Genomic DNA, 15000 nt, shown 5'->3' on the forward strand with positions numbered 1-15000 from the left:
ATTGTGTGTATATATATGTGTGTGTGTGTGTTTATAGATATATATATATATATATATATATATATATATATGTGTATGTGTATATATATATATATATATATATATATATATATATATGTGTGTGTGTGTGTGTGTATATGTATATATAAGCTAAGAACTGAACTTCGTGACAATAAAAGCAAAGCATTCAAAAAAATAGTAAATCACACCAACAACTCTTGTAGAACTTTAGCGCTTTCGTCTTATTTATTATCAAGACTTCTTCAGAAAGACATGTTTCATAAGTATGAGCAACCATTTTCACTTCCTTTATATACATTAGTTCTAGCAGGCCATTTAAATTAACAACAGTTCCTTTCCAATAGTAAAGTGTGAACAAGCAGGGTGCTGTGTGCATTTTCATTAACATTACAATCGCAGTTAAATAAGGTAAATTTGTGAGACAGTAATAGCCTTGTGGTGCCGTGTGCATACTAAAAGGGATTGTGTGCAAAAAGGGACTGTGTGCAAAAAAAAAAAAAAAAAAAATTGGGGGGAACCGGGAAGGATGACAGTCATGCTGTGATGATTCTAATATAAACACGTAACTTATGAGTCTTTGCTTCCAAAGGTAAGTAAAGAAGGGAACGGAGGATGGTGGAGGAGTCAGGTAGAGAGTCTTACTATGCTTTGGTATCAGTGTGTGTAGAGAAATGTGTGGGTATGCCACCTGATGGGGAAGTGGGAGGAATGTGGTGTGGACTTGAGGGGGGGCTGGTAGGGGGCCGCCCATGACAAGGAGCATATGAATGACAGAGTGTCCCAGAAGACTGTCAGTGCGGATGGTACCAGCTGTGGGCTGGTTTGGATGGTATCACCCCTTGAATGGCTGCGTGAAATAGTGAGACCGGTGGGTATAGTTGGTGCGGTCCGTGGGGGCTAGCCTGGTGATTGGGAGCATGTGTGTAGGAGGTATGGGGGAGTCAAAAGTCAGAGAGAGAGAGGAAACACATTATATTCACTTGCACAGTTGTAAATCCATAAACACATTAAATCTACTTGCACAATTCTTCAAACCCTCTTGCACAGTTCTTCAAACCCTATCACATTTCAATCTCTATACCATTTAAGTGCACATTTAATGTTCAGTGTCTCGTTGAGACCTGGATAGACATCAGCTCTCAGTTCTATCTGCCATTTTAATTCCTGGACTTGCAGGAATGTGTCCATGTCCCCTACAAATTCTGTTATTTTTTCCAGCACTGTGAATTTGAATCCTGTGAAGTTTGGGCAAATAGCACTGTGTTTAGCCAAGGCATTCAAACTGTCCTGTTTGTGTATTGCTGCAGTGTGTTCTTTAATCTGACTACTCAGCTTCCTGTTCGTTTTGCCGATATAGAAATTCCCACAGTGTTCGCAGAAAGCACAGTAGACTACATTTTTTGTGTTGCAGTCATGGTGGTCATGTAGACTGACAGTTATGTTGCAGTGCGGGAAGGTGACGTTGTTGTTTTTTCGTATGTGTACACAGGCAACACACTTGCCGCAGTCAGACATTCCAGGTTCTGTCGATACTTCGCTCTGTGGGGATGGGCTTTTATTCCTCTCGAACACACCACCAAAAGACGAGGTTCGTTTGAAACAGAAGTTTGGGGATGTTCCAAGTAACTTTGTCAGACCTTTTTCTCCTCCCAAGATGTCCCAGTTGTTGGTGAGGACCCCTCTGATTCCAAACATATCGGTGGAAATTGGAAGGGGGAAGTGACACCCAGTCCTTTTTGTTCGGTCCTTTCTGTGCCCTTGCTGTGAATCCCTTTTCCAGGATTGGTGGGTACCTGGAGTGTCTGTGCTGTATGATCTCTTGGAACAGGTTGTCCACTAGATACTCTGGGTATTTTCTTTCTAGGAACAAGTTTCTGAGGTAAAAACCTTCCTTGATGAAAACCTCATCCCTAAAAATGAGTCTGGATAACCGGATGAATTGTCCTTTTACAATATTCTTTTTCATGAAATGGGTATGTTGGCTGCTGAACTCTAGATAGTTATTCCGGAAAGTGGGCTTGCGGTAGATGTTGGAGTCAAACTGTCCACTTTCCGGGTCTATAGTGAGGTGGATATCCAGGAATTGAGTGGTGGTTCTGATATGTCCTACTGTGAGGGTCAGGAAGTCCAGACTCTGGAAAAGGGTTTCCAGGAAATTGCTCAGAGAAAGTCTGTCCCCCTTCCAGACAAAAAAGACGTCATCAATATAATGCCTGTACATTATGGTGTTGTTGAACCCGGGCAGTGATTCAACCTTATCCATTTCCCAGGCACTGAGGACTAAGTTTGCATATGCTGGGGCCATTTTGGACCCCATGGCTACCCCTTTCTGTTGGTGGTAAATCTTCCCGTTGAATTGAAAGAAGTTATTTCTTAATACTGCTTCTGTTAACCTGCATACAGTATTAATCTTAGTCCCGCTTAGGTTGGAGTGCCTGTTCAGGTACTGTCTGGTGAGGATCAGTCCTTTGGCGTGGGGGATGTTTGTGTAGAGTGCTTCTACATCTAGGGTGACCAGTAAATATTCCTCTCCATCCAGCCTTAGTTTGAAGATGTCATTTAGAAAAGCCCAGGAGTCCTTGGTGTAGTATTTGCTGTTCTGTACAATGGGGTTAAGGATGTGGTCCATGTATTGTGAAATCTTTTCTGTTTTTGTCCTTTGGTTCGATACCACATGGCGGAAAGGTGGATTTTCAGGGTTCTTGTGAACCTTGGGGATTCCAAAAAATTTCCCAAGGCTGGGTGTCATGACCTGCATGAAGTCTCTTTTGTCTTGAGAGATCTCATCCCTGAGGTACAGTTCCAACAGTAGGTTGTCAATTTGTTTAAAGTTTTGTTGTACCTGGTTGATGTTGACCTTTTTGTAGAACTGGTTATTCATGAGGGATGCTTCAAGTGTTTGGATATATCTCTCCTGCTCCATCACTACTATCCCGGATCCCTTGTCAGCCTTCATGATCTGTAGGGATTTGTCCTGACTCAGTTCCTTCCAAGCCTGCCTTTCTTCCCTGTTCAGGTTGTGCCACTTTGCCGAGGGCTTATCAGAAAGGAGTTTCCTGATATCCCTTTCGCAGGTACTCGCAAAGAGGCTCAGTGTGTTGGAGAGTGCAGGATTGTACAGGCTCTTCATGGTAAGGGGTCTGTTATCTTCCGAGCTTTCCTCATCTTCTTCCTCTTCATATTGTTGTATATCTAATTTTAGTTGTACCTTTCTCAGGTAGCACTTGAGGTCCAGGATAACATCCGCCGTGTTGGCTCTCTACGCCAGGATGAAAGAAAAGCCTTTCTTCAGTACATTATGATGGCTTTCTGAGAAAACTCGTGTGGTGAGGTTAAAGATGTCACCTACCCCTGCTGGAGACCTGAAGTCAGTGCTATCAGGTGCTGGTATCAGTGAATGGGGAGGGTGATCAGGGTGGTCCATCCCAGTAATACTTAGTGCTGTATCCCATTCCCGCTCCTTCTTCCCCTGTGATTGTTGTTCCCCCTCCTTCCCTCAATATTGTTGGTGTTGTGGTTCCAGTTTCGTTTATTACCCCCAGGTCTGAACCTGGTATAAGTCCTGGTTCTGGTTGTGAGTCCTGCTGAAGATAAAAAAACATTGTTGTTGCTACTTGTGTTGTTGTTGGAAGACTGGTCGTTCATTGGTGGGGTCTGATAAACCCTTCCTTGATTGATCGCACTGTCCGGTGTCCTGCGGTTTGTATTGTTGTTGTCCTCGTTGTTGTCGTAGTGGTCACGTTCACTGGTGTCTGGATCTCTCTGTGTTGGCTGATTCTGGAGAGGCATTTCTGGTCGTGGCTGTTCCCTAGGAGGAGTATGTACCATCATCTGGGAACTACTCCCTGCTAGTGGGCTGGATGTGATGAGGAGTCTATCCACCTCTGGTGTGTTGGGTCCATTTGTGGGTTCTTGTAATTCTGTCGTAGGCCTTAGTTCGGTTGTGGGCAATGGATTGGTTGTGGGATATCTGTCTGGCCTTCTCTGTGTGTGTAAGGAGCATGTGGGCCTGATGGGGTATGCTTTTCCTTCCTCATATTGTGTAATGTCCCTAAGCAATTTGCCTTTTTTGCGTTCAATCAGTGTCGCCACATGCCTAGTAATTTTGTGCGGTACATTGTCCCACATTTCCGCAAAGTCAATAAATGTGGGATCCTGCAGGATGCGTGTTTGCAGATCATCTATGTGAGACTTGTAGGTGGCCATACTCTCAGTATTACTTTGGATGAGTGCTTTGATAGCTGCTAGCCCAGAGTCATTATATATTTTGACCAGTTCTTTGTTAAGCTGAGAGTTTGGAGTAGTCCTGTTAGGAAATTTGTTACACCTGAGACCCTGTGGGACTATATCCAGCTCTAAACACCTTTCCAGATAGAAGTTGTCATGCTCCAAGTTTTTGTAGGTTTTAATCAGTCTCTCGAATCTGGTAATCAGAGACCTGGCGCTCTGTGAGACCCCTCTGTTTTGACTGTACTCCAGTTGTGCTGCTGTATTCTGGACCGGGCAACGGAAGGGATTAATTTCCGTCTGCGTGAGTATCAGGTCAAGAGCCTGTGGGATCCTTATTTCTGTCCCAGTTCTGTTGTTAATTGTGATGTTCTTCGCGTTTCACTGTTGCAGTCATAACTGTAGGGTGATCCTGCCGGCAGGCAGCCCGAGGTCGGCCAGAATCACAAAGTCTGGGTCCAGCGTCGACTGTACAAGCTAGTACCCTGACGTCAGTACGCTCTGGTACATAGCCCTCAGCCGACGCCATCTTCTCCAGTCTTTCTTGCCGTGCGGTGGAAAGCAGCTCGCAAGTCGTTGGTTGGCGATTTTCGATCTACGTTTTTGATTGCTGTCGGTCCGAAGTTCTTACTTCTCTTCTCAAAGCTAAGTACCCGTTAGAATCTTTTCTTCTTGATCCTCCGATGTCAGAAAAAGTTAATAATTGTATAGCGTGTGGAAAGCAGATACCTCATAAAGATTTCCACTCTTACTGTCTACCTTGCTTAGGCCCTGACCACGACGTTTCTTGTTGTCGGTTCTGTGCCAGGTTCAATTCTCGCACTATTAGCGTCCGATGCGACTGGGCTTTAAATTACTTTGGCAGACGCTTCAATTATAGAATGTCGTCGGATTCTACCGGAATTCAAAAGAAGCGCAAAGACAAGGACAGGCCTCCTAGGTCCAAACAGGATTCGTCGCAGCTGGAGCCAGCGTCCGGTTCGGCTGTCGTCAGTGAGGCACTTTTGCAGCCCCTGTCGTCCGCCACTTCTGAACCGATGGCCGATACGGACTCCCATGTTGAGCCATCAAGGCCTGTTGTTTTATCTGCTGCAGGACCTTCGGACGTCGCTCCCTTAGATGGGTCCGGAACCGCTGTGCAGGTACCAGCTTCTGAGGGGGTATTCAGGCCTACTCACATCACCATTTCAAAGACAAAGGCAAAGTCCAAGACTCCAGTTAAACCTAAAGTTTCTGCTCCAGCTACCTCTGAACCTACTCCCAAGACACAGAAGCAATTGCTAAGGATGGCTGAAGATTTGCTTACAATGATTAGGGGTTCTCACCCCCCTCCAGAGAAAAGGCCTCGACAGGATGTTCCTTTGGATTCCTCTGACCAGGCTTCTGTATCTTCTGTTTCGTCCTCTGATCAGGAATATTCCTTTCCTCCTTATGAGGATTCGGATGCAGAGGATTCCCTGTCCTCTGCTTCTCTGCCTGAGGATTTCTCTTTTGGGGAGACCTTACATGAGATGAGGGAACATTTTCATTGGGAAGGTCAGGATTATTCTGCTTCTAAGAAGAGGCTTAGGGAATTCCTTCTTCTTCCTCAACACAGGCCTTTAGCTATTCCTCCTGTTCTTGATATTGTGGATGATGCCTTTTCTGAGGCTAATTTGAATCCTGATTCCATGCCCCCTGCTCCTTCTAAGCCTGATAGATTTTACAGGGTCCCTGATTCTCATTTATTCTTATTCAAGAACCCTTCTGCGGATCCTGAAACTATTTCTCAGGGTTCTAAGGCTGCTAAGGTTTCTTCTTCCAAAAATCCTATTCCCTCCGAGAAGGATTCTCGTGCCTTAGACAGGTGGGGTAAAAAGGTATATACTTCTGCTACCCTTGCTATTAGGGCTTTAAATTGCCAGTTTCATATGTTTAAGTATCAGCAATTTCTTTTGTCTGTTTTGAAGCAAAAGCTTGCTACCTTTCCAGCATGTGCAGAGGATAAGGAATTGCAGGATGTATTGCATGCAACTGAACAAGTGAACAAGCATAGTTTGCATTGTGGTTTTGATGCTTTGGAAGCTTCTTGCAGGGCTGCAGCCTCTGGTACTGTTATTAGGAGACATGCCTGGCTTCGTGAACAAAGTTTGCCGGAACAGGTTAAGGCTAAACTTTTAAATGCCCCTGTTCAGCATGATGTTTTATTTGGATCCAAGGCTGACGAGGTTATTAAAAAGATGGAAGAAAATGCAAAATCTATGCAGACTGTGAAAGATTTCTTACAAGTTCAGCCTCCTAGATTTTCCAGGAATTGGCCTTCCAAAAATTGGTCCTTTCCCCCGTCTGATAGGCCTCAAAGGGGAAGATATAGACGCTCCAGAGGTCGTGGTCAAGCTCAGGCCTCTTACAGATCCAGACAATGGACTGCTTCTTCACCTAGAAGGGGAGAAGACAGATCCCAATCTCAAAGGAAAGCAGACTCAATGACTCTCTCGGTTGGGCTTCAGGACCCCCTTACCTGGATGCCCCTCTCGGAGGAAAGCTTTCTCTTTTTTACAGAAATTGGACTCCTATTACCCAGGACAAATGGGTATTGGACGTGATTTTAAGAGGCTACAAGTTCCATTTTCATACTCTGCCAAGGGTTATCGGTTGGCCAGATCTGCCAAAACATCAATGGGCAGAGGCCTTAAATCAAGTGGATGCTCTACTGGCCATGAGAGCCATAGAGCCGGTTCCTTTCTCAGAAATGGGAAAAGGCTTTTACTCGAGACTTTTTCTGGTTCCAAGAAAACAAAACTCATGGAGACCTATTCTGGACCTTTCAGTGTTAAACACCTTTTTGGAAATTCCAAAATTCAAAATGCTTACTCTACAACAGCTGCTTCCAGTACTCTCCCAGGACGCTTGGATGGTGACATTGGATTTAAAGGAGGCCTACTTACACATTCCCATCAGGCAGGAACGCAGGAAATTCCTCAGATTCAAAGCAGGCTCGAGGCACTTTCAATTCTCTGTACTGCCCTTTTCACCAAGTGCCTGGCCCCAGTAGTGGCTTATTGCAGACTTAAGGGGATTCAGATTTACCCTTATTTGGACGACTGCCTTATCCAGGCAGACAGCAAGGACCTTTTACTTCAACATCTGGATTTTGTTCAACGTCTCTTCCTCCTCCTGGGATTTTCAGTGAACATAAAAAAGTCACAATTGATTCCTTCTCAACAAATGATATTTTTGGGAGCCCTCCTAAATACAACCTTACAAAGGGCCTTCCTTACTCCAGAAAAACAAATACAACTGGCTTCAATTTTCAAAACCTTGGCAACCTTAACTCAGCTCACTGCAAGGAAATTCCTGCAGGCACTGGGCTATATGGCTTCATGCATTCTGTTAATTCCAAATGCAAGGCTTCATATGAGAAAGCTTCAATGGTACCTGAAAAGTGTATGGTCACAGCATTTCCAACATCTGGACACTTTGATTCCTCTGATCCCCTGCCTCCAGAAGGAGTTCCTTTGGTGGTCCAGGGTGTGCGCTTTAAACGAAGGGAAGCCTTTTCGTCTACCTCAACCTTCTCAAATCATAACCACGGACGCCTCGGATTATGCTTGGGGAGCACATTTTCTAAACAATTGCCAGCAGGGGACCTGGACAAAGATTCACCTGCACTGGCACATCAATCTGAAGGAAATGTTGGCAGTTCAAAATGCTCTTCTAGCCTTCAAGACCCTTTTGCAACCAGGGCCTCTTCTTATTCGTACAGACAACACCACAGTCATGTGGTACATAAACAAGCAGGGGGGCTCTCATTCATACCCCCTTTGCAGACTAGCTATGACTTTATGGGACATAACTCTAAGTCTGAATCTGCATCTTCAGGCTCAATTCATTCCAGGAAAGCAGAATCTCTTAGCAGGCAGTCTAAGCAGAAACATTTTGGATCCTCACGAATGGATGCTAGACACCAACTTATTCAACAGGATAACTGCAGTTTGGGGGTGTCCCCAGATAGATCTGTTTGCATCCCATCTCAATCATCAGCTGCCTCTCTTTTGCACCAGGTCCTTCCACAACACAGCTTGGAAAGTGGATGCCCTGTCATTCAGTTGGAGGAACCTTTTGGGATATGCCTTCCCTCCTCTTCCTCTTCTTCCCCGGATATTACTGAAGATAAAACAGGACAAGCCCAAGTTCATCATCTTGATTGCTCCAAATTGGCCTTGACAGTTTTGGTATCCGACCTTACAACATCTGTGCTTGGAACCTCCTTGGATCCTTCCTCTGTACCCTTCTCTTCTGTCCCAGCATCAGGGTCAGATGCTACACCCTCATCTCAAGACCCCTTGCCTGGCAGCTTGGCTCTTCAAGGAAATTTGATTTCTTCTAAGCTCCACAAACAAGTTTTGGATGTTCTTCTCGAAGCCAGACGGCCTAGCACTAGGAAATCCTATGCCTCTAAATAGAAAAGGTTTTGTATTTGGATGCAGGACCGTGGCTCTAATCCTCTGGTGCCTGATCTCTCGTCTATTTTGCTTTACCTTTCAGACCTTCTGTCTAAAGGCCTTTCCTTTTCTTCCATTAAGATTCATGCTTCTGCTTTATCTGCTCATTTTAATACTGACCCTCCTGTTTTTTCTCATCCATTGGTGAGACAGTTCTTGAGAGGAGCTAATAATTTGAGGCCTCCCAGGACCCCTCCTGTCCCTGCCTGGGATCTTAACTATGTTTTGGAAAAACTCACTTTGCCTCCTTTTGAGCCTGCTGCAGCTTCTGATATTAAATTTTTATCCTGGAAGACAGTTCTTTTGTTAGCATTGACTTCTGCCAGAAGGGTTTCAGAGTTGCAAGCTCTTCTGGCTGTGGAGCCATACCTAATTTTCCATCTTGACAGAGTATCCTTGAGGACCAATCCTACTTTCATGCCTAAGGTGATTTCAAAAGTTGCTTTAAATCAGACAATTCACCTTCCTACCTTCTTTCCTAATCCTCAAAATAAAGGGGAAAGGATTTTGCATTCATTGGACGTACACAGACAGTTACGATTTTACTTGGACAAGACTAAAGAGTTCAGAAAATCTAACCAATTGTTTGTTTCTTTTGCCTCTAGTTCTCTTGGAAAGGCTATTTCCAAACAAACTATTTCCAAATGAATTGCTTATGGAATAAGATTTTGTTACACTCATCATGGGAAACAAGTTTCCAGGTACTGTGAGAAGTCATTCTACTAGAGCAGCTGCCACTTTTACTGCTTTTCTCAGAGGAGTCCCTACCAAGGATATCTTGGAAGCTGCCACTTGGAGTTCTGTGCATACCTTTTCCAAGCACTATAATCTCCCTTTGTATTCTAAGACCAGGGCAGGTTTTGCCTCTGCTGTTTTGCAGGGCCTTCTTGCTGCCCCTTCTTCTATCTAGCCTCCTCCCTTTCTTCACTGCTTTGGGATTCCACCCTACAGTTATGACTGCAACAGTGAAACACGAAGAACATAGTACAGTTGTGTGCACCTACCATAAATGTAGATGTTCGAGTGTCTTCACTGTTGCAGTCTGTGTTTCCCTCCCTCCTATCCCCTCTTGTTTCACTTTATGGTGTGTTTGTGTTTCCTTGTGGGACTCATTTTTTGTTTATTGGGGATTTCTGACATCTGGGGCAAGAAAGGCTGGAGAAGATGGCGTCGGCTGAGGGCTATGTACAAGAGCGTACTGACGTCAGGGTACTAGCTTGTACAGCCGACGCCAGACCCAGACTTTGTGATTCTGGCCGACCTCGGGCTGCCTGCTGGCAGGATCACCCTACAGTTATGACTGCAACAGTGAAGACACTCGAACATCTACATTTATGGTAGGTGTACACAACTGTACTGTCCTGGGTCCAGAGTGGTCCAGGGGTTCAGTGTGGTACCTGGTGATCCTTTCATTTGTAGGTGTTAAAGGTCTGCTATTTAGGTCCTCGAAGAGATCCTGCGCCAAACAAATTCCTTCCGATAATTTTGTAAGAACTATTGTTGGATCAATTGGTGTCCTAATCCTGGTTGCTTCTGTCTTCAGTTGGCTACTAGAGCCTGAATTGGGTGCTATGTTTCCTGCCATACTGTCACATGGAGTAGAAGACTTACAACTAAAATTAACCGCACTCAAAAAAATTTTTTGAACGAAGAGAAGAAATTTTAACTAAGAACTGAACTTCGTGACAATAAAAGCATTCAAAAAATTAGTAAATCACACCAACAACTCTTGTAGAACTTTAGCGCTTTCGTCTTATTTATTATCAAGACTTCTTTAGAAAGACATGTTTCATAAGTATGAGCAACCATTTTCACTTCCTTTATATACATTAGTTCTAGCAGGCCATTTAAATTAACAACAGTTCCTTTCCAATAGTAAAGTGTGAACAAGCAGGGTGCTGTGTGCATTTTCTTTAACATTACAATCGCAGTTACATAAGGTAAATTTATTTATTTATTATTTATTTTATTTTACATTTGTTGACTGGGCTAGTCCAACTGAACATAATATCCGTTTTCAGTAGAGGCCCAGGGAGAAAAGCTCCAGTACAGGCAATAAACAAAGATTTATCACGTTAGGCATAATATGAGTAAAAATACAAGGTAGGAAGAAAAAAATGTTTCAAACACAAAACAAATACTAAAAATAGGAGATAAACTTATACTACATACTACTATATTAGACTTATAAAAAACAGTAACAGTAACACAGGATGAAGTTACACAGACAGAAAAAAGGTAACTGGTAAAAGCCTAGTTCTTAGATAATGACTCTCAAACTCCTGAAAGTTTAGAGAGGAGCTAAGTAAGGGGGATAGGGGGGTAGAACTAGGTGAGTGAGGACATGATTTCAGTCGGGATTTACACACGGACATATCCATTTTGTTTTGAGATGTTCTTTAATGTGTTTTTTGAAAAGAGAGGTAGAGTTTTGATTAGTTATTTCTTGAGGGAGTTGATTCCAGATTTTACCTATTGAGTTTGCAAGTAATGAATCCCCAGCTTTATTATATGATTTAGGTAAAGATACTACTAGTAGTTTATTAGCAGACCGGAGTGTGGCTAGGTTTTTATATGGTATAATCAGTTTTGTAAGGCTAGGGGTTACCTCAGGGTAGTAAAGGGTCTTATGAATGATAAGTAGTTGTTGATAGAATAAGTGGTTATTTAGCTCTAACCAATCTAGATGTTTGAGGTTAAGACAATGGTGAGTTCTTAGGGGAGTAGAAGTAATGAATCTGGCTATGCTATTGTAGCAGATAGAGAGTTTGGTAGTGTTATTTTTGGATAAGTTAGTATAGATAGGTGAGGCATAAAAGAGGGTGGAGATCAGGTGTGTCTGTGCAATGGTTTTTCTAGTTTCAGGGGTAAGAAAGGGTTTAATTCTGTAGAGTGTCCCAATTTTTTTGTTGACATTTTTAATAGTGGTGTTAATGTGTTCATCATAATTGAGATGGTTATCAATAGTTACACCTAGCAGTTGAGTGGTCTTGTCAGGGTTTATACAGGTTGCATTATTTGAGGAGATAGTAAAGAGAGATTTTTGAGTAGGAGTAAAGAGAAGAAGTTTAGTTTTTTTGGGGTTAAGGAGGAGGCAGTGTTGCAAAAACCAATTTTCAACATTTTGGAAGACTGTTTGGGTGATGGACTGGAGGGAGGGAATATTTTTTGCAGAGCAGATTAGCGTTGAGTCATCAGCATATTGAATGCAGGTGGCTTGTGGTATATTCAGATGTAGGTCATTGATAAATAAGGAAAAAAGAAGGGGACCTAGGATTGATCCTTGTGGAACACCAATATTTACTGAGAGTAGGGAAGATAGGTTGTTCTCCCAAAGGACTGCTTGTTGCCTGTTGTGGAGATAGCTTCTAAACCACTGTAAAGAGTGTGGGCTGAGAGAATATAGGTTTAGTTTGTCAAGAAGTATATTGTGGTTAACCATATCAAAGGCTTTAGAAAGATCTATGAAAAATGCTGAGGAGAAACGATTATTGTTCCTATTATTGTTTATGGAGTCAGAGAAGGAAAGGAGGGCAGTTGTAGTACTGTGGAAAGGTCTAAAACCATGTTGACAGTTAGCTAGAAGTTTGTTTTGTAGAAGGTAGCTAAGCATTTGTTTGTGAACACATCTTTCCATAATCTTGGCTAGTGGGGAAAGTAAGGCAATAGGGCGAAAATTTGAGAGTTCAGTTGATGAGCCTCCTTTATGTAGGGGAATTATATGAGATATTTTCCATAAGGTGGGGATTGTTCCTTCAGTGATAGTCCTATTTATCAGTATAGATACAGGATATTTGATAGCTTTAGCAGCTATTTGTAGGTATTCAGATGGGAGTTGGTCAGCAGATGGGGTGCATGGTTTGAGTTTCTTAAGAAGCTTATAAATAAGAGATGTGGCAACGGGTTGAATTTGAAAGTCCCTAGATGAGGGTAGAGAGGTTTTTGGTAAGGTTACAGATGGTGTAGGTAATGAGTTAGCTAGGGATTGAATGGCTTCTGTAAAATACTTATTAACGGCATCAGGGATCTGTGTAGCATTGTTGGGGTGAAAGCCTGTAGGGGTAGGAGTAGGTGAATGTCCTGGTTTAAGAAGTTTATTAATGCTTGCCCAGAATTTTTGAGGGGTGTTTTGACTAGTTTGTTGAAGGTGAAGATAATATTCCTTTTTATCTCTAACAGTATCTTTTTTGGTGGCATTTCTTAATTGTTTGAAAAGGAGATGATCAGATGGACATCTACTAGCTCTCCATTTGGCCCAGATTTTATTTCTAAGGAGCATTTTTTCTTTTGTTTGCTTAGACAGCCATGGAGCAGATTTGGTTCTCATTCTAGTAGTGTGATAAGGGGCATGATGGTCAAGGATTTGAAGAAAGTTTGTATTAAAGTAGGTTACTGCTTTATTAAGTTCAAGGTGAGTTAGTGGTGACCAGTCACATGCTTGCAATTCTGTAAGGAAGTTATCAGGGTTAAAGAACTTTTTTGAGCGGGATGTTTTTAGTTTATGAGTATGTGGAATATTCACTTTTTGTCTTATGACATATGTAAGCATATGGTCACTGATACAATCAGGAAGGGTTCCTGGGGTATAAATGCTGGGGTGGTTATTAGTGAGGATCCAATCAAGAGTTGTTTCTTTTCTATTTTGTTTATGGATTCTAGTAGGAGTTGTTATTAATTGCGAGAACCCATAGAGATTAATATGGTTTGTTGGGTTTTGGTTTGAACAGGTTATCCAGTCAATGTTAAAGTCACCAAGTATTATGGTTTCTTGGGGTTGTTGGTTGGACGTTGAACTAAGTAAGTTTTCTAGAGTCTGAGTATTATTACCAGGGGGAAGATGCATACAAATTAGATAGATTGATTTGTTATTGTTGATCTGGAGTTTGGTAGATAATGATTCAGCTTTAGGATCTAATAGTGAAAGTTCATTATGGAGGGAAAGTTGGAGATTAGATTTGTAGAAGATGGCTATACCACCACCTTTCCTAGTTTTGCGGTCATTTCTGAGAATGTTGTAGCCAGGAGGGGTTATTTCCTGGTCCTGAGTGGAGGGTTTTAACCATGTTTCAGTAAGACATAAAATGTCGAATGAATGCAAGTTTAATAGTGCATGGAGATGATGAACTTTGTTATTAATGCTTCTAATATTAAGGTGAGCTATTAGAAGAGAGTTAGATGTTTTAAAACAAGGTAGAGGTATAGATAGAGGATGTCTATTTGTGTTTGGATTAGTCTTAGTGTAGGGACCAGGGTTTGGATGTATATCTCCATGTAGGAGGAGGTATTGATTGTAATAGAATAAGAATTTAAGGAATTTAAGTAAGTTATTAGCATATTTTTTGTTAAGGTAGAATGACATGTGTGTTGTTCTGTGGTATTTTGGTAGAAGATAATTAGTGGAACAGGTTATGTTACTGTGATTAAGGGTAGTGAGAAAAGAGGATGGTAGTGTTTGCTTGAGATGATGATTTTGTTCCTTTAAAGAGTTGTTTTCAAAGAAGGTGATATAGTAGGATATAGAAAGAGAGGCTAGAATAATGGTATAGAGAAGGATGTATGAGAGAAAGGGTTTAAGTGTAGGAGGCATGGTGTTGAGTAAGTGTTAGGATAATATAGTTGGTGAGAATTAGTATGTACAAGAGGTAGTGGTTATAAGATAACTAGCGGTGTAGGGTTTTATGAGAAAGAAAAAGTGAAAAGCAAGAACTAGATAGAGGTTGTTAAATAATAGGTAGATGCTGGAAGAAAGTAGCAGGTGAAAGGGGTGGCTAGGCTAGGTAAGGGGTGAAGAATAGGAAAGAAATGACTGAAAGAGGTGAAATTAATAGGTGTACAAGGAAACTAGAAGGTAGTTTGGAGATGGATGGTAGAGATGGGAGTAACAAGAGGAGGAGGAGAAAATAAAGAGAGATAGTAGCTAAGGGGTGCGGTCAACTGATAAGAAGGATGGAGATAGGGCAAGGGAAGTGGGGGAGTGTCTAGAGAGCTATAAGGTAAGGACCCCTAGGGATGGGTGGGATATGGGGGTAGGGAGGAGGGGAGCGGAGGCCCAGACACAAAACCAGGCGAGAGCAAGTGGGAGAGAAAACAATCAGTAAGGTGCAATTTAAGGACAGGAGGCTGGCTAAAGGAGGGTAGCAAGGGTTAAAAAGTGGAGGAAAGGGGAAGAAAAAATAAAATACTAAGATAAGTGAGGCTGAAAAGAAAAACAGTATGAGGATAGGCTCAAGGGAAGCCTAGAAAAGGTAGAGGTGGTGAAGGTGCAGCC

At 42.4% G+C, this 15000-nt stretch overlaps 1 protein-coding gene across 1 annotated transcript in view; it reads left to right on the top strand.

The window, feature by feature from the left end:
- The first annotated feature begins 13842 nt into the window (after positions 1-13842).
- Positions 13843-15000, top strand: part of LOC122806122 (protein FAM98A-like) — a 561878-nt gene continuing 560720 nt past the window's right edge. Inside the window, exon 1 of the mRNA XM_044076360.1 lies at positions 13843-13884. Within this exon, the coding sequence (XP_043932295.1) occupies positions 13843-13884 (42 nt within the window). The remainder of the gene's footprint in view (positions 13885-15000) is intronic.

The sequence above is a fragment of the Protopterus annectens genome, chromosome 7.part0, assembly GCF_019279795.1.
Source record: "Protopterus annectens isolate FY-2018-M chromosome 7.part0, PAN1.0, whole genome shotgun sequence".
Taxonomy (NCBI): domain Eukaryota; kingdom Metazoa; phylum Chordata; order Ceratodontiformes; family Protopteridae; genus Protopterus; species Protopterus annectens.